The following is a 26,765-nucleotide window of genomic DNA, read 5'->3' on the forward strand; positions in this document are numbered from 1 at the left end:
ATTTCAAAGTAAATTAATGAATGAATGCAAATGTATTTCAGACATGTGAAACAAAACAAAACAAAAAGTTAAATTATTTCAACAAATAAGCAAAATTAAAAGAAAGGCTGTTAGAAATAGATTCCATTAACAAGCACTGACATGCCTGAAAAGGAGTAGGAGGATATATGTACTTATTTGTATTATTTATACCCTTTCTTCACAACTCAGTCATTAATCATAATCAGTTTCCATCCAGCTTTCCAATTCCAACTTCCCTTCCTGAACCTGTGTACCTTCGTGCGCTCCCATCTAACTATATACATTTCGATATGCTTTACAGTATGTACAATTAATATAGAACATATTATACAGAAATATATTTACATACACACCTAAATATGCATGTATTGCTTGTACCAGGCTTTTATTTTACAACCCTCTGACCGGAAGCGTCATCCATCATGGCGGCTCTCTTGACGCGGGTTGTTGTTCAGTTTGCGTTGAAGCCAAAAATTCTTCCACCGACGAGTCCCGCCTTTCTCCCCGCTGCCAAATAGTGAGCCGGGCGAGTGTTGGCGGCGCGGTTTGCTGTTGGTTCTTCCTGCCAAATACTGGGATTATCTGTTGACCTGTTTTTGTCACAGATAGAGCCGTAACACCACAGTCAGTTAAATAAGGACAGTATTTGGCCTTTTGGTGCGCTGAGATTTAAAAGTGTAGCGCCGCCGTTAGCTTCACGCGCTGCTAAGCTAATAAAACATCCTCTGCATTGTAGTGCGAGCGGCGGCACAGCAGGGGGCGCGCTGTGTACAGAAGCAGGGTGTAGATGTGAGAGCTGACCCAGAGTCAGATCAGTCAGCCGTCAGCTGCGAGGCGGAGAGTCGACCCTGATTCAGAGCTGATCTGGGAACAGCTCACAGTTTAACGTCACATGGAGGCAACGCGCACCGGGGAAAGCGCGTTGGTTTTTATCCTCAGAGATGGCCCACGAGGGCGGTGTTTAGCCCCTTGTATATGGCAACAGACTACATGAACGACAGCACCGCTCACTCGGAACACCCCGGTAATGAAAACAAACCCACAGACTGTTAAATTACAATCAGAGCAGAGGAATTTTTGGTAAAAACCGAAAGCCAGCCGCCGTCGCTCTCAGGCAGCGCTCCGTTAGCGCGTCGACTTTAGTAGAAGTCCATGATCGCACAGACACGTAGTTACACTTCACTCAGCGGGACACCCTGGAAGAGACGGAGAAACCTCAGGAGGATGCTGAGCAACTCGAGCTGGATGTGAGAATCGTTACGGCAAGATGTGAGACGAACCTGGAGAAAACTGCGACCGAGGCCAACGACATCATGTTGGTCCGGAGCTCGGTGAGTAGTAGTTAGCTAGCACTGTCGGCTAATGTTGGTCTGAGCGGAAAAACGTCCATTTGAAATAAAACCAGTGAATAACACGGTTGACAGCGGCTGGACTTTGATGGACAGACAACTGTTAAACAGTAAAGACGCCGTGTCCGCTGGTTTGGCGCTGCTAGCTTGAGATGAACGCCAGTAGCTACGTTAGCCGTCAAGAATGCGAGGTAACGCCAACCGGTGATTCTTTCATTTAGCTAACGTCAGCTAGCGTTAGCTCACGTTTACGCTAGCTACTTAAAGTAAACCATAAAACTAGCTCAGAGGTGTTTCGCGGTGTTTCCTGTCCGATAAATGGAAGGAAGGTAACTCGTGTCACCTGAGTACAGTTTGTTCGTGTCTGCCATGTTTGACGTCAGAAGTAAACAGGAGCAGAGCAGCAGCGTCGGTGTGTTCACGGTGATTTCTGCTGATAAACACCGTGTAATCGATTCCTCCGCTGGTTCCTCATGTTAGTTGAACATTTTCCAGCAGCTCATGAGTGAAATGATCGGAACAGTGTGGTTCTGTGTGACTGGATGAGGCTCGTAAAGTAGTTTATGGAGCGCTGATCTTTCAGTAGAGACATCATGCAAATAAATGTCTGCAATAAAAACCTTCTCAGTCATGCAGCCGTCAGGTTACAGGACTGTTTGAGTCCAAAGCGACCATCAGTCTAAATCCAAAGAATGATCAATGTGTTTGTCTGATAAATAACAGAAAAAGAGGTTTCAGATTCATTTCCTGTCCTGGAGCAGCCCAAAGGTAGTTTCATTTTGACTTCACGTTAACTTGACAGATTTCTGAACTAAGTTTGGCCTGGAGCGCTCACTTAAGTTTTACTGCTGTCTACTGTTGTTTGTTTTTAGTAGAAAGTGATGCAACTTTATCTGATATTAAGGATGCACAATTTGTTTTTGTTTTTTTCAGCCAATACCGATAACAGACAGTTACCTGCTTATCATTAGAGGTGTGACTCTTCACTGGCCACATGACTCGATTCGATTAAGATTCAGCTGTCAACAATTTGAAACGATTCTCGATGCACCTCGGTGTACGGCATCCTCAATGGTCTATATTACTGCACATGGCTACTATTCATCATTTAAATTCGCCTTTTATTCAGAAAGTCTTCAAATACTCAGACTACAGCAGTCTACAAAATAAAAGCTGCATCTTTTCAATACATAAACAAAACATGTGTCCATCTGCAGTGTCTTACACGTCTGTTGTAATCTACAATAATAATGTTTTGTTGTGGCAGCTCTAAGATGAGGCATTTATTGACTGTTACACACACCTCTCAGAGTTGGACGGCAGAATTGACAGCGCCTCCGTGGATCTTGGCTGATTAGCTGGGCTGCTGTAACAGTTATTATTTATGGCTACAGCAATAGCGTCAGGCTAATTTGGCCAACCTGATTAGTAATTGTTGTGAGGCAGAAGTCTCGTCCAGTTTGTGCCGCCCAGCAAATTCATAAAATCCAACATGTCCCCTAAAATGTCCGTTAAAAAATATGAGGTGATTTTTTTGTTTTTATCACTGAGATGATCTTTGCCTCCCTCCAACATACGTACCTCCTACATAAGTAACGTTCGCCTAATGTCTGCCCACAACTCAAAGCATGGGAGCAACATCGCAACGTAACTTTATTGTCCAGCTCAGGCTGGACAATCAACAATTAACATAATCTGCAGACTACTGATTCTGCTCTGTCTCTGCATCGATGCAGAATCTTCCACGTCCTCATTGCAATGCATCTTATAATCGTGAAATTTTCACGCCGATACTCATGAGATAACTGATCATTGCACATTCTTGTAATGTAAAAAGTTCTTAATCTGTTGTTTCTGTAAATCTGAGGCTGAGAAAGGCTCGGATGTTCGCTCAAACGAATGATTTAATTTTCCAAACCTTTAAAAATCATTTACTGTTTACAGCTCATAGAGTCGCAAGATGCAGTCATGTTGTCCTCCTGTAAAACTTTAAAAACCCTCCACGCCATCGACAACATGTTTGGTTCTGTTCGGGTGCAGCAGTTTGATGTCGTGGCCACAACAGGCTTCACTTCTTCTTACTGATACTGATAAACAGCCGATAATATACATTTTCCAATAATGGGCCGATAATTCATCAGTCTGATATACATGGTGCATCCTTAACTGATATCCTGAGAACAGCAGTTGAAAATGTTTCTGAATCACATAAATGAGAAAACAGTAGTGGGGTCAAAGGTCAGATCCAACACTCCCTGATGTAAACAGGCAGTCATCATGCTGGTGTTATCTGCTGGTGGAAGACCTGAGTGGTGATCAGGTTGTACAGGAAGTGAGGTTACTTCCCACAGATGAATTCTTAATGTTTGAGTCTCTCTTCTCGCCGCAGCACGGCCGCGGCCGAGCCAGAGTGACTCATGCGGTGGTGGTGATCTTCCTGGAGTTCTTCGCCTGGGGGCTGCTGACCACACCCATGCTGACCGTGAGGACACGCACATCAAAACACACGACGATCAGCTGAATGTTTACATGTCTCTCTGTCCAGGAGTCTTCTGCATCTCTGAGTCCTTCTTTATTATTCTGTCTCTTGTTTCCTTTATTTCTTTTGTGGAGCACTTTGGGATGTCTGCGCTTGTAATGTGCTCTATAAATAAACTTATTACTATTATGAAAAGTCCGCATATTTCCAAGTGCTCACATAAGTACACTGAAATGGTTATTGGTTGCTATAGTTGTTCCTGCTGTCCATCTCAATCTTCAGTCGTCTAAACCTCAAGTCAGTTAGTGCTGAAGTCTCTTTGTGTTTCTACAGACAGTTTCCTAGCTGAGCCACAGCAGACAGTTAATGCTCTTCAGCGTTTGCTGGAAACGTCACTTGAATGTCATGATAAATTGCACTTAAAGAGAACGTTCACCCCAAAAATCTAAACTCAGTCCTCATCTCCTCCTGATGATATAAAGTCAGGCTCAGTCATCATCTCCTCCTGATGATATAAAGTCAGGCTCAGTCATCATCTCCTCCTGATGATATAAAGTCAGGCTCAGCCATCATCTCCTCCTGATGATATAAAGTCAGGCTCAGTCATCATCTCCTCCTGATGATATAAAGTCAGGCTCAGCCATCATCTCCTCCTGATGATATAAAGTCAGGCTCAGCCATCATCTCCTCCTGATGATATAAAGTCAGGCTCAGCCATCATCTCCTCCTGATGATATAAAGTCAGGCTCAGCCATCATCTCCTCCTGATGATATAAAGTCAGGCTCAGCCATCATCTCCTCCTGATGATATAAAGTCAGGTGAAGTCTCGTAGTCCACAGAACATTTCTGGAGCTTCACAGTAAAACAGAGTTGCAGCGTTCTGCTAAACAACTGAAGCAGCTGAAGACTTGATTTAAAACATCTGATGTCTCTATACAGCTCGTCTGCTGCGATTTTTAGTCTCCAGAAGCCCAGAGATCACACCCTGATCTGAGGAGATGGTGTTTACAGCCGAGTGCACCCACTTCACATGGTGTGCACTGCTGAAGATTTCAGCTTAAAAGAGGGTGAACTCTTCCTTTCAATCAAACAATAACCGCACAACATGGAACCTTTTGTTCTCGTCTGTTCGTCCTTCAGCATCTGAGAGCAGCGACTGTATCAGAGTCTGTATCATGTCAGCAGCAGAGGACATTATGTGTCAGAGACATGATAACTAATTCATTCCCTGGTCCATTTTCTTCATTAGTCACACGACTGAGTCATTAAGATGCTCTTTAACATGCTCTACAATCATCTGTGGCACAGGAGTGTGTGTGAGAGAGAATGTACTGTATGTGTGTTATTATCAGGAGACTGAGATGTGACCTTGTGTTGTTTTTTCAGGTCCTCCATGAGACGTTCCCTCAGCACACCTTCCTGATGAACGGCCTCGTTCAGGGAGTGAAGGTTAGACCTGTTTCACTGCGCACGCGCACACACACACACACACACAGACACACGCAGTTCACTAACATTTCTCTGTGTTCCTGCTCAGGGCTTCCTGTCGTTTCTGTCAGCTCCTCTGATTGGTGCACTGTCAGATATCTGGGGCAGGAAGTCCTTCCTCCTCATGACTGTTTTCTTCACCTGCGCCCCCATCCCCTTCATGAGGATCAGCCCCTGGTGAGTCCGACTGTGTGCAAACATTTTCTACTTTCTTCTCTGTGTGACAGGAGTGTGAGGTGACAGACACAGACGATGTATGAGCAAAGTTTGAGCTGAACTTTAACATCATTAACTTTTTTGTGTTTTTTATGTCCTTCATAGTTTGAGCATTGTATGTTAAAATTAAGATTCTCTGAACTCTTATGTCAGCTTCAACGTCAAATATTACTTCAGTGTTGATTATTCTTGCGCTTCTGTGCAGCTCAATCCTCTTTGTTGTTACTTGTGAGAACCCTGATTTAAAGAGAGCGACTGATAGATTGGTTGGCTGATATTGGCCTATTACAGCTATATCGGTATTGTTTGGCATTGGTGTCCTGTATTTCAGTTTCTTTACAGAAGATACTGGAGAAAAAAGTTTCTTTGGCTCATATATAATCATTAAATTCCAGTGAAGTTTACTGTTTGAGTGCACTGATGTCATAAGATAAGACTTTATTGATCTGTCACTGGGGAAATTCACTTTATTGCTCTCACTGTATGACAATCCACCATAAGACTGCAGGAACAAGGACGTGGGTCTGTACCGAGAAGGTTCAGGACCAGTACATGTACTGGTGCACCTCTAGTATGCATATTTATGTAGATCGATATCAGATTTTTTCCCAGTCGGTCGGGCTGGAGTCTAAATCCTATTTAACTTAGAAGTCATTATCTCCTGTGTAAGTGCTCTCACTGTGATTTGTGCTGAAGTCAGTTTGTTCCTGGAAATAATTCAAAGCTGATCCGCTGACATCAGATCAGATCAGGTTACAATGCAGACTCATTATATTACTGCTTCTCCTGTTATTCTGTGCAGTGACGTGTTTTTAGACCAGAGCTGCAACTAACAACCAATATGCTTATTGATTAATCTGCTGATTAGAATCCAAATTGATGTCTTAAAATGTTTCGTTTTGTCAGAACAACAGTCCAAAATCCAAAGAGATTCAAAATCAGGTGTTAGAAAATATAATATGAGATAAAATCTGATTTAATATTAGATGAGACCGAGCGGCTGTGTTCAGGACATGTGTGTGAAGCCTCTCAGCATGCTACACCAGTATGCTAATATTAATAATTAGTAATAATAATCTTAATAATACATTTGTATATTGTTAAACTATATATATATATATATATATATATATATATATATATATATATATATAATGTGTATTTATTTATTTATTCATTTATTTGATCACGTTTGGTGTGTATTTCCATCGCAGGTTTGGTCTTAAATTTCATATAAAGTGGTATTAAAAAGGCCTTAAAGAGTCTTAAGTCTAGTTTAACTTATTTCTGTAGACACCCTGAAAAAAATGTGATTTTTGTCCTGATTATTGTATTATTGTTGTAGAGCTGCAGGGATTAATCGATCATTATATCAACTGAACGTGAATCTGCTACTATGATGATGATTTAATTGTTTTAAGTAATTTTGTAAGAAGGAGGATTTTCTCCTCTCTGTCACAGTAAACTGAATCTGTTTGACTGTTGGTTGGACAAAACAAGACATTAAAATGACGTCTCCTTGGACATAAGTCACTATTTCTGAATAATTAGGAGAAGATGATCAACATTAATCGATAATCAAAACACTATTTTCCCTGCCGTTAATAGGAATGTAAAATCAATATGGAAAGGATCTAAACTGACTAAATGACTCTCTTGAGACTTCTTTAGCAAGTTTTTAGGTTTCTGCTCAAGTTTTTCCAACTTTCTGTACCCTGCTCTGGTAATTATAATGGTCCATAATACTATGAAATTGCACATTTTTCGGAAAAGTGTAAATTTGTCACCAAATACATGCACCTCTTCCAAAAACCTGGAAAACCATGTAAAATAGCAGTTAGTTGCAAGTCTGATCTCAGAGCTGTTGGGGGCTCTGCTGTATGAACAGTCACATGTTGTTCATGTGAGCAGATCAGCCTGAAAGCTGCAGAGCAGAGATCAGAAAACAGGCAGAGCATTCAAACACACTCTCCTCTCCTGCTGCTCTCACAGCCCGGCAAAACTACAGTGTTCACGTGTTCAACATGGAGACTGTTTGTCGGAAAACTTCACGAAACATGAACACTGTTTAGGATCCTCATAAGACTTATAAAGAAACCGTACGTAATATCTATTTCACAGCTTCATTTAAAAAACATTTATACAAAAACACATTTTCTTATCAGACAGAAAATGTGTACGTCTTTAAAATCTCTGTTTTGTAGGATTTAAAGATGGCTGAAGCTCCGTCACATCAGGATGTAGGCTGACGGACAGCGGATATCAGCTCACTTCATGATGCTCAGATCAGTCACATGTTTGTGCATCACGTTTCACAAACCCTCCTTTCAAACTCTCCCAGTTAAACTACCATTTCTCTGTCAGTTCAAAGTTTTCCAGGATCTAAAGAAACTTCTCTACCACTGATTATATAACATTAGTGTGAATCAGCTGCTGCAGAAACTCACAGGATGGCTGTCATTTTGTTTTGACATCTTACTTCATGCAACTTACTGAAAATAAGTAATGCATCAATTAATGTGACGATTATTGTGTTATTGAATCGCCTGCTCTATAAAAAATAACCACCAGACATCATGAAATGTCATGTTTCAATGTTTTTCTCTTCCAAATTCCAAAGAAAATCCAAATATCATCATTTGAGAGTCGAGAACCATCGAAAGGAAATTATGCTTGAAAAATGACTTCAACAATTCATTTGTTAACAAAAGTCGTTCCCAGTTATTTTCCTGTCAGTCGACTAGTTGATTAATCGTTGCAGCTTTTCATGACAGTTATTCTCCTTTAATATACAGTTTAATGTATCACTTTAAAAGCAAATGCCTAAAAAAAGATTAAAAGTTGTATTTATTTAATCACTCGTCACGTTTATTGCGTTCTGTAAATTGTTGTAAATTAAAGGAATTTCTAATAATCTGAACATCAACTCCGTTCTGGACAGTTATCAGAAATGACACCGCTCTTTGAAGCAGAAATACTTCAGACGTCAGAATCAAGACGTCCTGAGTATGAGGCTGTTGTCCTGCTGTGTATAATGTGTGTATGTATATGTAATGTATGTATAATGTGTGTCTGAGCTGTTGTTTCCTGTCTGTCTGTGTGTGCAGGTGGTATTTTGCTCTGATTTCAGTCTCAGGGATTTTCGCTGTGACCTTCTCGGTGATCTTCGCCTACGTCGCCGACATCACAGAGGAGCACGAGAGGAGCACAGCCTACGGACTGGTAACTACAGCTACATACTGCGGATATCATCAGTCAGCCTGTTAGTCGCGACTGCAGGGTGTGAAACATAACACTCACTATTACAGGAAGTGACTTTAGCAAAACACTAAATTCAGAGAAAAGAAACAAAGAAAGCAGAAAGTCTCAGGTTTAAAGATGAAGCTGGTGTAGCTCACAGCTAACAGATACCTGACTCAGTGTTATATAATTATGTCAACATAATGGAGCAGCACTGTGGACCATGTGCTCACTGTAACAGCACATTGTGTGTGTGTATAATGGAGGTTCTGTTTGGTGTTTCCTGCTATTATGGAGATCTGCAGTGAACCGGTGTCACAGGAAGCACAAGTAGAAATGGACTGTTTGAGTTGTCTTTGTGTTTTATGTGAAGGTGTAGAGACTAATATGTCAGTATCTATACAATCTGCTGACACACTCACTATCAAAGTATATGTGTAGTATATTAAGTGTAATTTACCTCACTGTTTACTGGCTTCAAATTATAAAGTTAATGTCAAAAATGTATTTTAAATGGCTGTGTCTGCCCCTCAGTTTAGATCCTCAGTCTGTGTTGAGCACTCAGATGAGGTTGAGGTTAGTCAATCAAAGAAAATGAATCTGTCCTGTCAGACTGTGCTGAGGGCTGACGGGTAATGGTGCTGTCAGACTGTGCTGAGGGCTGACAGGTAACGGTGCTGTCAGACTGTGCTGAGGGCTGACAGGTAACGGTGCTGTCAGACTGTGCTGAGGGCTGACAGGTAACGGTGCTGTCAGACTGTGCTGAGGGCTGACGGGTAACGGTCCTGTCAGACTGTGCTGAGGGCTGACGGGTAACGGTCCTGTCAGACTGTGTCGAGGGCTGACGGGTAACGGTCCTGTCAGACTGTGCTGAGGGCTGACGGGTAACGGTCCTGTCAGACTGTGCTGAGGGCTGACAGGTAACGGTGCTGTCAGACTGTGTTGAGGGCACATTAAACGTAAGTGAAGCTTTAAGCGTTCTGGTTCCTCACGTCTGTTTTTGTCTCTTCAGGTCTCTGCGACCTTCGCAGCCAGTCTGGTGACGAGCCCGGCCATCGGGGCCTACCTGTCGGCGCAGTACGGTGACAGTCTGGTGGTCCTGGTTGCCACGGTGATCGCCGTGGCTGACATCGCCTTCGTGTTCTTCGTCGTGCCAGAGTCGCTGCCGGACAAGATGCGTCTGACGTCCTGGGGCTTCCCCATCTCCTGGGAGCAGGCCGACCCCTTCGCCGTGAGTTTAGACTGAAACACCACAGTGTGACATCACGGGGTCAAAGGTCATGTATGGTTTATTTTAACCAGCTGACCTCATCACACAGGGTCAAAGGAGGAGGGAGGAAACTAAACAGAAGTCAGAAAACAAGAATAAAGTGTTCATAACAATAAAACAGATGATTTATGATCCGTGATCTTTGATTGATTGATTAACTGATTGACAGCTGTACTGACGAGTTGGGTTGACAGCTGTTTGTTTTGTGTGTTCAGTCTCTGCGTCGTGTGGGGAAAGACAGCACAGTGCTGCTGATCTGTGTCACAGTGTTCCTGTCCTACCTGCCTGAGGCCGGACAGTACTCCAGCTTCTTCCTCTACCTGAGACAGGTCATACACACACACACACACACATGCACACACATGCACACACACACGCACACACACACATGCACTGGTTTAACAAATGTTGTGGTGAACAGAATTTGTTCCATTTCCTAAAAAAAGTGAGCTGTTAAAGGAACAGTTCACCCTAAAAATGAGAATTCAGTCATTTTCTGCTCACTCGTCTGAAGTGGGTGCAGGAGCTCGACCGCACGTCGAGGATGTAAATAACATCTCAGATCTTCAGACTTCACCTGACTTTATATCATCAGGAGGAGATGATGACTGAATTTACTGTTTGGGTGAACTGTTCCTTTAACCACATTCTGATTTGTTCATTCTGAAACATGTCGCTGTCTCTCTGAGCTCCCCTCGTTGATTAGATGTTTTCAGTTGTTGATTATTTGAGTGTCACTGAAAGAAGGGTTTGTTCTGCATTTCAGGTGATCGAGTTTTCTCCTGCAGCCATCGCTGCCTTCATCGCGATGGTGGGAATCCTCTCTATAGTCGCTCAGGTACACAAACAACCATCTGGCGCCATCTTGGAGGATTTGTTAAAGAACTGGTCCTCACTGTTTACTATCTGAGAATACGAAATAAAACAGCTGATAATGAATGAACAACAGTTGACTGCAGAGATTTTCTACCGCTCATGACAACTATAATAGTCAAATTACACCAGCGTGTCATTAAAATACTTTGTAATTAAATAATGTTTTCTCTCAGATAAATCGCAGCCTAATTAAAATGATTTAGTCCTAAATTTCTGTAGCTGTCGGTTAAAACCTTTGTGGATTTCTCTGATGTTTGAGCTCTTTAGAATCTTGATTTTTAAAGATGTAATATTATTTCATTCATTGTGTAACATCTCTCTCTCTCTGTTGTCTCTCTGTCAGACTCTCTTCCTCAGTGTTTTGATGAGGACCATCGGTAATAAGAACACAGTTCTTCTGGGTCTGGGCTTTCAGCTCCTCCAGCTGGCCTGGTATGGCTTCGGCTCTGAACCCTGGTGAGTTCACACACTGTGACTGTTTTCACTAGTATTTGACTGGATGTACATTTTGAACATTTAAAATGGTTTCACAGTCTTTTCTCGCAGTATAGATATTGTATTTTTCAGTTTTCTCTCACATAAAATAATAAGAGTTAACAGCCTGTCGCTGTCTCACACTTTGCTTTCTGTTTGTGTGTGTCCTGTTCAGGATGATGTGGGCAGCAGGAACAGTAGCAGCCATGTCCTCCATCACCTTCCCAGCAGTCTCTGCTCTGGTGTCACACAGTGCTTCACCTGACCAGCAAGGTCAGTACACCTGGTGGAGAGGACGACAGGAATCATCGTTCTTTTGTCTCACCTCCTCTGAGTGTGTTTTTTCATCTATGTTTGAAGCTTTTTTAACCCTGTGTGTGTGTGTGTGTCTGTGTGTGTCTGTGTGTGCTTGTCGCTCAGGTGTGGCCCAGGGGATGATCACAGGTATCAGAGGTCTGTGTAATGGCTTGGGTCCAGCTCTCTACGGCTTCATCTTCTTCCTCTTCAACGTGGAGCTGAACGACATGGAGCCGGCGGCAGGAAGACCCTCACAGAGCATAGAGGTACACACACACATACACACACACACACACACACACACACACACACACACACACACACACACAGCTGTAGCCTCTGGTCACTTTAAGTTAATTCAAAAATGTTGTCTGTGTGTGCGTGTCATAGAAGTCGATGATCCCCGGTCCTCCCTTCCTGTTCGGAGCGTGCGCCGTCTTATTTGCTCTTCTCGTCGCCATCTTCATCCCCGAGCACCACAGATTGGCCGACGTCAAGACCTGCTCCGCCCGCAAGTCCAGCAGCACCTCCACTGCTCACGCTCAGAACTCCAGCCCTCTGGCCACGCCCACCAGCGACACGGAGGACATCGAGCCACTCCTACAGGACAGCAGCATGTGACTGACAGCTGGCCCGGCCAATCACGGCGCTGAGGCCTGAGCCCTGTCTGCTAGTCCCGCCCCCCTTCAGAATAAACGGATTTCAGCTTTTATTTTTTATCTTTTAACTTCCTTCAGATCCAGACTGTTGAGACAAAAGAGTTGAGTGGCGTTGGGCAGCGAGCACACTGACGAGCTGTATTCACTTTGACACGTTCACAAGAAGTTGTTCATTTAGCTACAGACGGGTGTTATGTTGCGTTCACGTGAGTGGGGAAGTCGTTCTTCCAACTTTGTTGTGTTCATGTGCATCTAGTTGGAATTTCTGCCTTTTATCGCTCAGAGCATTTAAACAAATTGTCGACAGCTGTTTCCTGTATTTGAATGACAATGAAGAGCAAAGGTAACAGACCTTTTTAGCCAAACTTTCTCCGACTTTCACGTCAGTCAGAAGCTATTCCATTTGTTTTGACAGCACATGAACGCACTATTAATATATTTCACAGGACTCACATTTGATCTGCTCCTTCATGTTCTGGTTTCGTTTTTTGAAAGTATCAAAAATCAGACTTGGAAACTAAAACGTTGTCTTCATGATATCCAAAATCTAAGATAATAGATCGTCTCATATAATAATAGCAATATAATATCAATACATTGCCCAGCACAACTTGGACTTTGACTCAGCTGTTTTTTCAGCTGCGTATATCCGTTTTAATCTGTAATGCTGATTGGACGACAGTAAAGAGAGGGCAGAGTCACAGCGAGAAAGAGGAGGTGACGACGACACCATGTGCTTTTTCCACTTGAGCTCCTCTTTTGAGAAGAGAGAGTCACATCTGTTGTCAGCTTTAACCTGCTTCATCTGATGAAGATGAACGTGACGTGGAAACGTATCATCGTACAAGAGGCTTAAAATGGTTATATTTTGGGTAAAATTTCCACGAGTCATAACCACAAGAACCAATAGTAGTATAATGGGACTGATGTAGCTCTGGTGCATCGTAGGGGGTCCATGAATTCATCAGTCTGAACGTCAGCTGCTCGTGAATCATCTTCTTGCCTGCGCCAAACCTGATTGGTTGGAAAGAGGTCATGTGAGACGTAGGATCCATATTTTGCTCTCTTGATCATGTCAGGAAAAGAAATAAAATGAGACGGTGTAAACTAGAACTAAAACTACTAATGCTGCGTCGCAAAGTGGTCAAACTATCATACATTGAAGCACTTTTAGTATTATTGATCGAACATCGTACAGAGGCCAAAATAATCCAACAAATCTGATGATAATCGACATCTGGCAACTCTTTTTATCCATGTTTTTCAAAGCCGTCAGTCTGCTCGCCGCCTAAACGCTCTGGAGTCAGTTTGCCTTCCCTCTGTGTGTCTGCTGCTCCTGACTCCACCCGTCAGGCCTGCAGAGGTCAGGAGATCAAGCGCTCCTCACTGGACAGGACCAGCAGTGTGTTGAATTCACAGCACAGCTGCACAGTTGACTGTTTTAATGGAAACTTCCCATCAGGACGGTGATGTCAGAGCTGCTCGGGATTGTGGGATACGACTCATTAGAGTGGAAGTCGCCGCCTGCAGGGGGCAGCGTGTTCGTATCAAACCTCACCCTGTCTCCACACTGACAGTTTCAACAGACTCGAGGGTTACTACGACAACAGCCAACATGGCAGTCACTCTCACTGAGCACGTGCAAGCTCCGCCCAGCTGTGACATCATCCTCACGCCAGCTGTTTCGAAGAGGAAACAGAAACATCGATCTGTTCAGAAAATGATTTAAACCGTTTGAGGAGCCTGAAGGTGTCACGGAGGGAGAAAACTTATTTGTGGGCACAATTGACTAAATCCTCATTATATTTCACCTCCTAGATGTAAAATCTGTTGATGGGATCTCAAAGAAAACTGGTGAATGATTTTAAATCGTGCTCACTTGTTATTTTTTCCCCGGTGACACCTGCAGCTCCGTACGCTTGATTTATTTCATCAGATCATTTTCAGTATCGACGTCTCCTCTTCTTCTTCTTCTTCTTCTTCTTCTTGTGTTTAAATACTTGAAGCGTGTTGAGTCTGTTTGTTCAACCCAGGCTGGTTCATCTGAACGTGCTCCTCCCACCCGCCTGCCACTCCAGGTAGAACAAATCAAGCGCTCATAGTTACTGATGTTGTGTGAACATGTTGAACATGATGCTCGTCTGTTCTTTAGTTTGATTCAGAACCACGGCAGGTTGTTGAGAACCAAAAGGTGCCACGTTTTTTTTATTTTCTGTTTCTAGTCTTTTGTTACTTTTGCCTTTTTTTATTCACCAGATGTTTTATTGACCTGTTCAGACCTGATATCAGCATCTGTCCTGAATGATCCGATCACAGGAGGACAGCTCGAGGTCCAGGTGTGGTGCTCCCAAAACACACACATTTGTGATCCAATCACTCAAATCACATTCTTTTAGCATTAGTAACTCCAACATCACCAGACTCCCTTAAAATATGCGTCAGTTTAGTGAGTTGGTGAGTTGGAGACACTTTATAAACTGACGGGCTCCGAGCTGAACAGTGTGATCGGCTCACTCAGGACGGGTGTTGATACCAGGTCTGATCGGGGTCTGTAAGAAGTCAAACTCCACTCGGTTGTCTAGAACTGAGATAAAATGGCCGACTGTGTTCCTGTCTGGTTACAGACCTGAGTATCGGTGATCTTTATCCACCTGCAGTCTGTGGCTGAATCAGGAGGAACATTTTTCTGTCAGGGTTTATTAACTGTTAGAAGTTTTAATCTTCAGATGATGTTAAATCTGATCAGGATGTTTCTTTAAGACCAGCTCAAGTTATATCCAGTGTGATGTACGAGCTTCTGACTGGACGGTGGCTGTGACGGATCAAGAGAAGAAACCAAAACTCCATCGGTTCATAGCTTCACTCTGATTGGCTGTTTTCAGTTTTTTTTCTCCAACATGACCTGAATGCAGCGTCAGTGAGGTCACAGCTACAGAAACACCTGAGTGTCCTGATGATGAAGATGAGGTAGATGATGGTGTGCAGCTTCATGAAGCACAATCACGTTACAGCTGGAGACGTTTCACCTCCTCATTCAGATCGCTAAAAATGTGTCTTCATCTTTAAAACATCTAATGTGTATTACTGTTATTAAACCTCGAGTCCAGTCGGCTCGTTAAAACTTCTTTTTTCCAACTGAGACTTTAATCTCGTCCCACGTTTGATTTTCTTCTTAAAGATGATGTCAAAAGAGAAAGCTGGACCTACAGTATATTTTTCTACAGTCTGAAGCCCTGCAGAGTTGTTACTCAATTTCCCAGAATCCACCAGTGTTATGAACCACTTCCTGTATGTCTCTGGTCTTTATGTTGCCGCTGCCTTCACGTCCCATCGGAAAGACTTCAGTTTCTCTCAGTTTTGTGAAAATTAAGCGTTTCTAAGTATAATTCACCTTTTCTCTGCTCGGACTGCAACGATTAATCGATTAACTTACCAGAAGATTTATCTGCAACTATTTTGATACGCCATTGATCGTTTGAAGGAGCAATTTGTAAGATAGGAACAGAATTTTAAGATATCTGCAGCAGAGAGGATCGTCGGCAGCCGTCAGAGGTTATAACTAACTTTGAATTCTCTCCATTTATACAAATGACAACTTTTAATACCAGAATTTTTCAGCATCTGAGACGTCCGTGTCGGGTCAGGATTAGTAGAAGTAACGCAAGCTTAAAACGTGATCACCTCAGGCTCTGGGAGGTTGTACTTGGTACCGGTCAAGTACTGATATTATTATTGATATTATTTGATCTCTCCAGCTGCAGACTGAATTTCCTTTAGTTTTTGCACAGCTGTTTGTGTTCAGACGACATTTAACATTTCAGAACTTAAGTAGAAAAACACTTTTCAACCTAAGGTGAAACTATCAGCTCCGTCATTGAGAAGAGATTTGATTTCCTTCGATTTGACAAAGACGAGGTTCAGTTCGACTTTCCGATGAGACGTGAAGCGACAACATGGCCGCCGCAGGAAACGGCAGAAACTGAACCAATGACGACTGAACAGAGAAGCTTTTTCGACTCTTTTTGTACGTCAGCACTTGTTGCTGAATATAAATCTACAAGGTTACTGAGAAGACTTTCATTTAGCTGATAATTATTAGAACAGATGCAGTAATGTATGCAGTCAGACCCCCCACCCCCCTCCCGTGTACATGATGCAGAACGTTTGCTGATTGCTGCACTTTAATTTCTCTGAACGTGTGCCTCTAATCATTCTTCATGTTCATATCTGTTTTTATAGAGAAACAAAGAGACGCTGACGACGTCTACGTGTTGTGCATTTGCTTTTATCTTGTTAAGAACATAATTTTGAATAATATCTATAATAATAATAATAATAATGATAATAAAGAGAAATGTATGGAATTTGAAACGTGGACTTGTTTGTTTTGTCATTTGAAATATATCTGCTGATTCATTGTTCAAAGGAAAAGTTGACTCAAAATGAAAATTCAAGCATGAAAAAGTTATTTTCATCCTCGATGTGCAGTCGAGCTCGTGCACACACTTCAGACGGCTTTATATCATCAGGAGGAGATGATGGCTGAGCCTGACTTTATATCATCAGGAGGAGATGATGGCTGAGCCTGACTTTATATCATCAGGAGGAGATGATGACTGAGCCTGACTTTATATCATCAGGAGGAGATGATGACTGAGCCTGACTTTATATCATCAGGAGGAGATGATGACTGAGCCTGACTTTATATCATCAGGAGGAGATGATGACTGAGCCTGACTTTATATCATCAGGAGGAGATGATGGCTGAGCCTGACTTTATATCATCAGGAGGAGATGATGACTGAGCCTGACTTTATATCATCAGGAGATGATCGCTGAGCCTGACTTTACTTTTTGGCTGAACTGTTCCTCTAAGACACAAAACTATTCGTCAAATTAGATTAAAGCTCGAACACAAGCAATACTTTGATATTTGGGGAAATATTTGAAATAATTATTTGATTTGAAACCAACCAGATTTATCAAAAACTTAAAGAATGTTTGTTTGCAGGTCATGTCAAAGATCGTCAAAGTCAAAAATCTTGATATACAACATTTATTAAAATTAAAAAATATGTCAATTTAACAACGGACACGACCACTCGTCTCAGTTAAAGCATCACACAGAAACCTGCTTCAAGAAAAATCTTTTAAACAACAAATAAAAGTTATAAAAGAAAAAACATTTTTCTTCATTTAGAAAATACTGAACAGCCGAATCAGGAATAAAGTACTTCATGTTTTTGTAATGATAATAATTTGTACATCAACATTTTGATGCAGAAACAACAGAAACCTTCACACAGAAAATGACCAAATGAACAAACTCTGTCTAAAAAATTAATAATGAATAAATAGCAGAATCTTTATGAAATATATTAAATCGCTCGTCTGTTTGGTCACAACGTTCACACCTTCAACCATAAAGTCCAGTTTATCCCGAATACGTCTCGTTCACGTGGAGAAAACAAAACATTAAAGTCATCATCACTCACTGCACATCAGGAAACACATCAGGATTACTTTCAGATGAAACCTGAAACTCATAAATCAATATTTTCTAAAACATGAAATAGTAACATCTGTATCACGGGACGTTTGTGGAGACGGGACTCATAATGAAGACGTGAACCTCGGTGTGTGAGTTGATGTTGTATGTGATGATATAATCATAAATATCATAAATGTTTTTAATGTTGAGAATCTGATTTTGGAATGAAAACAATGAATTCATTTAAAAACACTTAAACATTAAAAAAGAAACATTCAGTAACTCAGTCAGCAGGAAAACATACAATAAATGAACTATTGTGTTTTTTCTGAAACAACAAAGATTTAAAGTACAGAAGTTCATTCCTGCCGTGACAACATCCAAACTCACCACGTGACTAATGAATCAAAAGTCCTGAGAGGGATTAATGTCCACTTGTTTATGTCAGAAGTGTGTTAATGTGCCAGAATTGTTTCTAAATTTCTACATTATTTTTTGTACATTTGTTTGTATTTATATTTTATGTATGTTAATGTCACCTTTTGTCGTAACTGTAGTTCGGAAAGTGAACATTTTGACTCACTAGCTCCTCTTGGAACATGTTTAAACTATGACTTAACATGACTACCTTTACTTTTTATTTTTATATATTTTTTTAACTTTTTTTGTTCACTTTTTGTCTGTTTATTGTGAAGTTAATCGACTTCCATACAAAACAAATCACACCACCTGACTCTTAACTTTCCTCTGAAACCTTCTGGACGACATTTCAACAAACACGACGTCTTCCTGATTCTTCCTGCTCAGTTAGTCAAAGCCTAGAACGAGCTAGCGTTAGCATGTTAGCTTGGTGAGAATAAACCCCGGCTGTGTCCAAAATCAGTCACTATTTTCACTGTAGTGCATTTACAGTCACTGTCCGCCATTTTAGAGTCTAAATTTTGAGTGTGTTGATTTTTTGTAGCATATTAAACCTCAAAAGTGCGTCAGTGAAACATTTTCAAACACAGATCTGATTTTCTTTGGTTTGAGAGTCACACAGTTGAAAGAGAAGTGAAACTGACATAAAAAGTTGTATTTTTGTCATTTCAAATGTTTCATTAATTTTTTCCTTCTTGGTTTTAAGCTAACGTCCATGTCATATACACTTCTCTATGCTAACAATCCCACAATGCATTGCTCTGCACTTTATGGATGAGAAAATGACCGTTGTGCGACTCAAAATGATGCTGATGATGATGATGACAGCCTGAGGTTTACGGCTCACTGTTGAGTGAACTGTTGTTTATTTTACGTATGAACGAGTGATTTCAGTCTGTGGAGGTGTTAGCCGCTTATTCTGTGTCGTACATATTTAATCCACCGAGGTTACAGAGGTGATTTTACTTTGTGACATCATGACCCGGGACACTAATGAGCGTGTGCAGCAGTCTACACAACCAGGAAGCTACAAAATCTCCCTCTCTGGACGCCATCTTTGATTCCAGGATCCAGTTCTTATCAAACATCCATGAAATAAACTCTCTGGTCTTTTTATCGTCTTTCCTCGTGCTGCTTTAAAAAGTGCTTCTTCAGATTATCCTTCAGACGCTCACATGATGACAGACCATCAGCTCGACCTTCATCATCGTATTCATCATCTTCATCTTCCTCACAGCAGGCAGGAGATGGAGACCTTGGTGGTGGAGTATGGGACGGTGTCTGGTGAGGGTCAAACAACATGTCATCACTCAGTTTAAACATTTTCATTTACAGGCTGAGCAGTTTGTTTCATCACTGACAGAACGAATGATAAAACATTTAAAGATTACAGTTGATATAAATAAACCTGATCACAGCAACACATTAATATCTTTATGAATAGAAACTGTGTTTGGACCGAATGTTGTATTACAAGGTCCAAATATAACAATGATATGTTTCCCTAAATGTACAAATATACATATTATATTCACAATGCAGTGTCAAAGTATTTTCCAAAACGCTGCATAATGTAAAGATTATTGCTAAAAATCATCGACGACACAAGATAAACATCTAATGAAGCATCATATTTTATTAGACATTATCATGGACATTTTATTTTTTTACTTTATTTTTTATTTTTAAGTTTATGCAAAAGTATATTTTAAAATATTTTATTTTGTGTCATTCAGTTTGTTCTCCCACAGAAAGAAAGAGTATAGGCCGTCAGAAATCATTGTGCTTTTTGTCCCTCCGGCCCTCCGTAGTCTCACCTCTGTCCTGCAGCGAGCTGACGTAGGCCTCGATGAACTCCTTCTCTCTGCTGTCCTTCACCTCCTCTCTCGGCTGCCTCCACCTCCTTCTCTTGTTCTTCTCTTTCTTCTCCTCTTCCTCCTTCTTCTTCTTCTTCTTCTTCTTCTTCTCCTCATTCGAGGGGTTGTCGTACAGTCGGATGAACCTGACAGGTGACACAGAGACAGTTACACCTGTGCTGCACAGCCAATCACAGGGCTGTCGCCACCTACAGGCAAAGAAAGTAACAGCAGCTGCAGCTTGAACACTACCGCCACCTGCAGGCGGTGAGCGGTACAGCTGCAGTGTTTCTATTTTATCTTCCTTTGGTTTTTGTTTTTGTTGTGTTTTATATTTTAAACTTAAAGCAGAATAATTAAGTACAATTGAGCTGTAATTGTTCTTCGACAGTTAAACTAACTAACCTGACGGTGGCTTTTATTTATCGCCTGGACTCCAGAATATCTTCCACTAGGTTCAGTTCTGTGTCCAGTACTTTACAGTTTTTACACACTAACACTCGAGGTTGTCATCTTACAGCACAATATCGATGGTTATTGTTATGAAGACAGAACTAAAATCTATGAAAAGCATCAAAGCTTCAACTTTACTGAGATAAAAACTGTATTTCAGTGTTTCTTCATGATGAACCTGCTGTTGAGTCTTTATTTTCTAAGTTGTGAAAAAGCTCTCCGTCCCTGTTCGGGCCTCAGACTGTGAACACAGCGGTGTTGTGGTTGTTTACTTGATGTCGGGGTTGCTGCACAGTCTGGTCGGGATGCAGGTGAGCTCGTCGCCACTGACGGCGATCATCTTGAGCGTGGAGATGTTGGTGAGACACTGAGGGAGGTACGACAGGTTGTTCTTATGGACGAACAGAGTGACCAGCTGCTCCAGCCTGCACACACACACACACACACACACACACACACACACACACACACACACACACACACTTCAGACGAGTGTCTGAAAAAACAGCTCTAAAGTACTTTGACGTCTGCAGGAAGACACTTGTGAAAGACTTGTGGTGGACACTGAAACAACACAGAGACACTTCACGCTGTTGCTGCTCAGAGACATCAGACTACAGGTGGTGATGATGTCATCAGTTACCTGTCCATGTCCTGCGGCAGGTCGGTCAGACAGTTGTTACTCAGATCCAACAGCTGCAGGCTGCTCATCCTCAGAGCGCAGATGGGGATCGACACAAACCTGTTTTCTGCGATGTCCAGGTGAACCAGCTGCTTCAGGCTGCTCAGCTGACAGAGTGACATCATCAACATGGTGACATCATCAACATGGTGACATCATCACAGCAAAAACAAAACTGGAAATGAAACTCAAAAATCAACTTATTTTGACAAATAGCACCTCAAACGGCAGCTCGAACAGGTTGTGGTTTCCTGTCAGTTCGAGTCTCTCCAGGTTCTCGCAGTTTCCGAGCTCTGGAGGAACTTTGGACAGACGGTTGTAGCTGACGTTTAATTCCCTCAGCTCCGTCAGTTTACCTGAGGACAGAGGACGAGACTGAGAGTGTGTGACACTAAACTCAGGTGTGCAGAGAACGATGTGACATCATCTCCTGTGCTCTGACTAGAGAATGAAATGTAATGTCACCGATCTCAGGTGGCAGCTCTGTGATGGCGTTTTGGGGGATCTGGAGCACAGTGAGCTGGGTGAACAGAGCCAGGTAGTCAGGCAGCTGACGGATCTTTGTCCCCCTGACGTGCCACTCTCTCAGGTAGGTCATCCACTGCAGCTCGCGGGGGAAGTCCTGCAGAAATATTCACTTATTCTCTGACAGATGAAGGTTGGAGAAGGTGTGAACTCTGTGCTGACTCCTTAACTCACCATCCAATGATCTCCGTTCAGCTGGAAGATCAGTTTGTTCTGATCCGGATCCTTCTGGTCCTGCTGGTCTGTCTGATCCTGCTGCTCCGCTTCTGACAGGTAAACAACAACAACAACATGATCGGCAAATACACAACAACACCTTATTACCAAATATAAACACAAAGGACGATTAAGCCAATTATTACAGCTGTATATTAGTCATGTTTACCTGTGTACACCTGTATCTACCTGTGTATACCTGTATTTATCTGTATACTACTGTATCTTCCTGTGTATACCTGTATTTATCTGTATACTACTGTATCTACCTGTGTATACCTGTATTTATCTGTATACTACTGTATCTACCTGTGTATACCTGTATTTATCTGTATACTACTGTATCTTCCTGTGTATACCTGTATTTATTACACCTGTATCTACCTGTATACTACTGTATCTACCTGTGTACACCCGTTTCTACCTGTGTACACCTGTATCTACCTGTGTACTACTGTATCTACCTGCGTACACCTGTATCTACCTGCGTACACCTGTATCTACCTGCGTACACCTGTATCTACCTGTGTACACCTGTATCTACCTGTTTACTACTGTATCTGCCTGTGTACACCTGTATCTACCTGTGTACACCTGTATCTACCTGTGTACACCTGTATCTACCTGTTTACTACTGTATCTGCCTGTGTACACCTGTATCTACCTGTGTACACCTGTATCTACCTGTGTACACCTGTATCTACCTGTGTACACCTGTATCTACCTGTGTACACCTGTATCTACCTGTGCAGGGCTGTACATCAGTCAGAGTGGTTCTCTCCAGGTATCGGTGCAGCTGGTTCCGCTCGCTGGTCTTCAGGCTCTTGCAGTAGATGCGATACTGCCACTGCTGGTCGATCCTTCACAGTCAGACGGGTTAATAAATGATTGATATCAGGTTTCAAACTCGTGACCTTTCTGCTCTGTGGAGTCCAGACTGACCTGCTGTCACTGTTGAACCACAGCACTGATGTTGGATATAAATAACTGTGTGTTCATGTTACTAAAATCAGCTGTGAGTCTGTTTCTGTCTCAGAGGGCGAAGAGACGACACGACTGTTTGATCTGAATGATTATTCAGAGACACGTTCGGAGTTTTGTATTTTATTGTTTTTCTTTCTTCTGTTTCTCTTTTATAATCTGCACCGTAGAACAAAAACATCTTCTGTAGTTAAAATACAGGTATTAGCTTCATTTCACACGAGATCTTTTTGACTTTTTAAATGTTTATTTAAAGATGTTTACACATAAAAACCATGAAATTACCCTCAAATGTGGGTGAACGTCGTTATAATACAACTAACGAGGCTTAAAAGTGCACCATGAAAAATAAATGAAAACTCATAAAGTTCATATTAACAATATGTAAAAGGTAATAATACCAACTCACAAATAGTTATTTGATATATTTACATATACACGAGCCGTCCTTGAGGGGAATAAGGTCCTCAGAACACCGCTCATAGTCGAGAGGTGGCAGGGTCCGCCACATATAAACAAAGTGAAACACTATGAAATTAACTTTTTCATTCATAGGACAGTTTATGTACTCAGAAATCATTCAGTGAAGAGAAGAAGAGTGATGTCACTAATCAGGTTTTATTATTCAAGTTAAGGAAATTTTAGGGTTCTTCAGTTACAGATTTTTCATATTATTTTACATTAGACGTATAAAATCATTGTCACTGTTTCAGAATACACGGAAAAAATGTAAAAAGGAAAAATCTGGTAAGAATACATGTTTTAAACAGTGCAGTAACACTGTGAAAATGTATGTCAGAGTTGAAGTAAAGTAGTTGAGTAGATGTACTTTGTTACATTGAGCCTGTCAGTAAGCGACTGTGCTGCGGTCTCACCTGGCGAGAGCGCTCGTCTCCATCCTCTCCTGCTCCTTCTTCTGCCGCTGACGCTGCTTCTTCACCCGGACCTCCCAGATCCCCCGGATCAGGGACAGGTCGTAGACCGGGACGTCCACCTTCCTCTCCAGACGCATCGCTGCTCCTGAGAGAGGAGGAGGAGGAGGAGGAGAAGAGGAGGAGGGAGAGGAGGAGAGGAGGAGAGGAAGAGGAGGAGGAGGAGGGAGAGGAGGAGGAGGAGGAGGAGGGAGAGGAGGAGGAAGGCTCAACATTAAAATCCCATTGTCTTGTCTTGTAATCAGAGTACTTTTACTCAAGTACTGTACTTCAGTACAATTCTAAGGAAGTATTTCCATTTTACGCCACCTGCTGCTTCTGTCCACATCTCAGAGGGGAGTATCGTACTTCTTACTTCACTACAGTTACCTGACATACTTAGTTACTTTTCAAATGAAGATGTTTGAATCTTAAAGAAATTAATAAAATCAGATGTTTTGTTACAAATGAAAAAAAAACAACAGCGTCTTAAATCTGAGCTGAAATGATGAAATGATTCCTCAGCTGATCAGAGACTGTTTTAATAAACTGATCAGCTGATCAGAGACTGTTTTAATAAACTGATCAGCTGATCAGAGACTGTTTTAATAAACTGATCAGCTGATCATCAGGTTTCTTGTTTTTCTCTTCTTAAATCACAGAAAACTGAATAATTTGAGGTTTGGTCTGATCGGACAAAACAAAACATTTGAAGGTTTAAACTGTTTAATGATGAAGAAATGAATCGATCAATAAACTGATCAGCAGATTAATCAACCAACGGTCATAAATGAGCAGCCTGAAGGATCAGAGCACCTCCTCCTCCACTGTCAGTACTGACCTCTGACTCTGAACCAGACTCTGACTCTGAACCAGACTCTGACTCTGAACCAGACTCTGGACCAGACTCTGACTCTGGACCAGACTCTGGACCAGACTCTGGACCAGACTCTGACTCTGGACCAGACTCTGGACCAGACTCTGGACCAGACTCTGACTCTGAACCAGACTCTGACTCTGAACCAGACTCTGACTCTGGACCAGACTCTGACTCTGGACCAGACTCTGACTGGACCAGACTCTGGACCAGACTCTGACTGGACCAGACTCTGACTCTGGACCAGACTCTGACTGGACCAGACTCTGACTATGGACCAGACTCTGACTCTGGACCAGACTCTGGACCAGACTCTGACTGGACCAGACTCTGACTCTGGACCAGACTCTGACTCTGGACCAGACTCTGGACCAGACTCTGACTCTGGACCAGACTCTGACTCTGGACCAGACTCTGGACCAGACTCTGGACCAGACTCTGACTGGACCAGACTCTGACTCTGGACCAGACTCTGACTGGACCAGACTCTGACTCTGGACCAGACTCTGACTCTGGACCAGACTCTGGACCAGACTCTGACTCTGGACCAGACTCTGACTGGACCAGACTCTGACTGGACCAGACTCTGACTCTGGACCAGACTCTGACTGGACCAGACTCTGGACCAGACTCTGACTGGACCAGACTCTGACTCTGGACCAGACTCTGACTGGACCAGACTCTGACTGGACCAGACTCTGACTCTGGACCAGACTCTGGACCAGACTCTGGACCAGACTCAGACTCTGACCTTCATGATCCCCAGAGGATGAACCATGACGATCCAGCAGCAGGTCAAACCCTCCAACCCTTCAGATTCGAGCCTCAGCATGCTAACATGCTAAATGTTTACATCAAACTTACATATTAACAGTTAGTATGTTGACATGCTAACATGCTAAACATGCTAAGAGATGAAGGAGGTGGAACTCAACTTCCCATGAATCATCAGGACAAACTTCCTCCTGCTGTTTAAACAACGTCTTGACTTTAAGAGCTGCTAATCTGCCTTCAGTCTGACTTCCTGTGTCGTTCCTGTTGATTATCTGTTGACTCCTGGTCCTCTCTGGTTCTGGTCTGGTTCTGGTCTCTGTTTGAACCCAAACTAACATCCAGCTGAGACAAACACAAACATTCCTGCTGTGATCTTACCTGTGAGTCTCTGTTCACGTCCTGCTGTCTGTCACCAGCTTGTTTACTGAGATCTGACTCTGTGTGTGTCTGTGTGTGTGTGTGTGACACAGCAGCTATTTTTACCAGCAGAGATGTGACCCCTGCAATGTGTGTGTGTGTGTGTGTGTGTGTGTGTGTGTGTGTGTGTGTGTGTGTGTGTGTGTGTCACATGATCCTCCTCACAGACGAGCATGTATCTGACATCAGGTTCTTCTTTTTGTGTCAAACAGGTCAAATAACGACGACATGACGAGCCTCTGTCGTTACAGCTCAGACGATTATTACACCTGATTTTAATTTAACTTCACTCTGATCAGTTCGATTCAACCCAGATCCCAAGAAATGACGCGTATAGTTTTGTTTTTCAAAATGAAAAAAAGGAGAATTAAGGCAAAAACAAAGAAACAACAAAAAAATAATGTTTCCTCTCGCTGCTCCTCACTCAGGACAAACACTGTGCAGCTCTTTACATTACAACAGTCACATTTTACATGATTGTAAATTTATATTTTATATTTATGATTCTTGACTTTTGCAGCTTCATTAAAACAGCATTGATTTTGATTCTAGTGATGAAGAGCGAAGAACTGAATGTTTAAATATCAGCGACACGGACGAACCACAGACAGTTCTGAATGTTTTGAATATTTAAAAAAAATCAACTCAGATTTATTTATTTATTTATTTATTTATATTTCTTGGTTTCACTGTTACAAAGGTTGTGATTTATGTTTTGTTTCAAGTACAATGATCATCCAAACAGCTGTGAGTGCTTCTGGATGTGCTGCATCTATAAATATCAGTGAGCGT

General features: G+C 42.1%; 2 protein-coding genes across 2 annotated transcripts; one reads left to right on the top strand and one right to left on the bottom strand.

Moving 5' to 3' along the window:
- The first annotated feature begins 913 nt into the window (after positions 1-913).
- Positions 914-16,741, top strand: mfsd14bb (major facilitator superfamily domain containing 14Bb). The gene is made up of 12 exons (XM_073465382.1): positions 914-1,352; positions 3,760-3,852; positions 5,237-5,299; positions 5,388-5,515; positions 8,662-8,776; positions 9,807-10,025; positions 10,280-10,393; positions 10,831-10,902; positions 11,284-11,396; positions 11,590-11,687; positions 11,835-11,977; positions 12,102-16,741. The coding sequence occupies exons 1-12, from the start codon at positions 1,335-1,337 to the stop codon at positions 12,330-12,332; spliced, it is 1,407 nt and encodes a 468-aa protein (XP_073321483.1). The 5' UTR covers positions 914-1,334; the 3' UTR covers positions 12,333-16,741.
- A 674-nt stretch (positions 16,742-17,415) lies between these two features.
- On the bottom strand, positions 17,416-25,997 carry lrrc2 (leucine rich repeat containing 2). The gene is made up of 10 exons (XM_073465384.1): positions 25,935-25,997; positions 23,870-24,014; positions 22,758-22,873; positions 21,972-22,063; positions 21,738-21,894; positions 21,492-21,628; positions 21,234-21,379; positions 20,863-21,015; positions 20,099-20,283; positions 17,416-19,562 (listed from the first exon to the last, which is right to left on the bottom strand). The coding sequence occupies exons 2-10, from the start codon at positions 24,004-24,006 to the stop codon at positions 19,513-19,515; spliced, it is 1,173 nt and encodes a 390-aa protein (XP_073321485.1). The 5' UTR covers positions 24,007-24,014; positions 25,935-25,997; the 3' UTR covers positions 17,416-19,512.
- Positions 25,998-26,765: the final 768 nt, after the last annotated feature.

This window comes from Pagrus major, chromosome 5 (genome assembly GCF_040436345.1).
Source record: "Pagrus major chromosome 5, Pma_NU_1.0".
Lineage (NCBI taxonomy): Eukaryota > Metazoa > Chordata > Actinopteri > Spariformes > Sparidae > Pagrus > Pagrus major.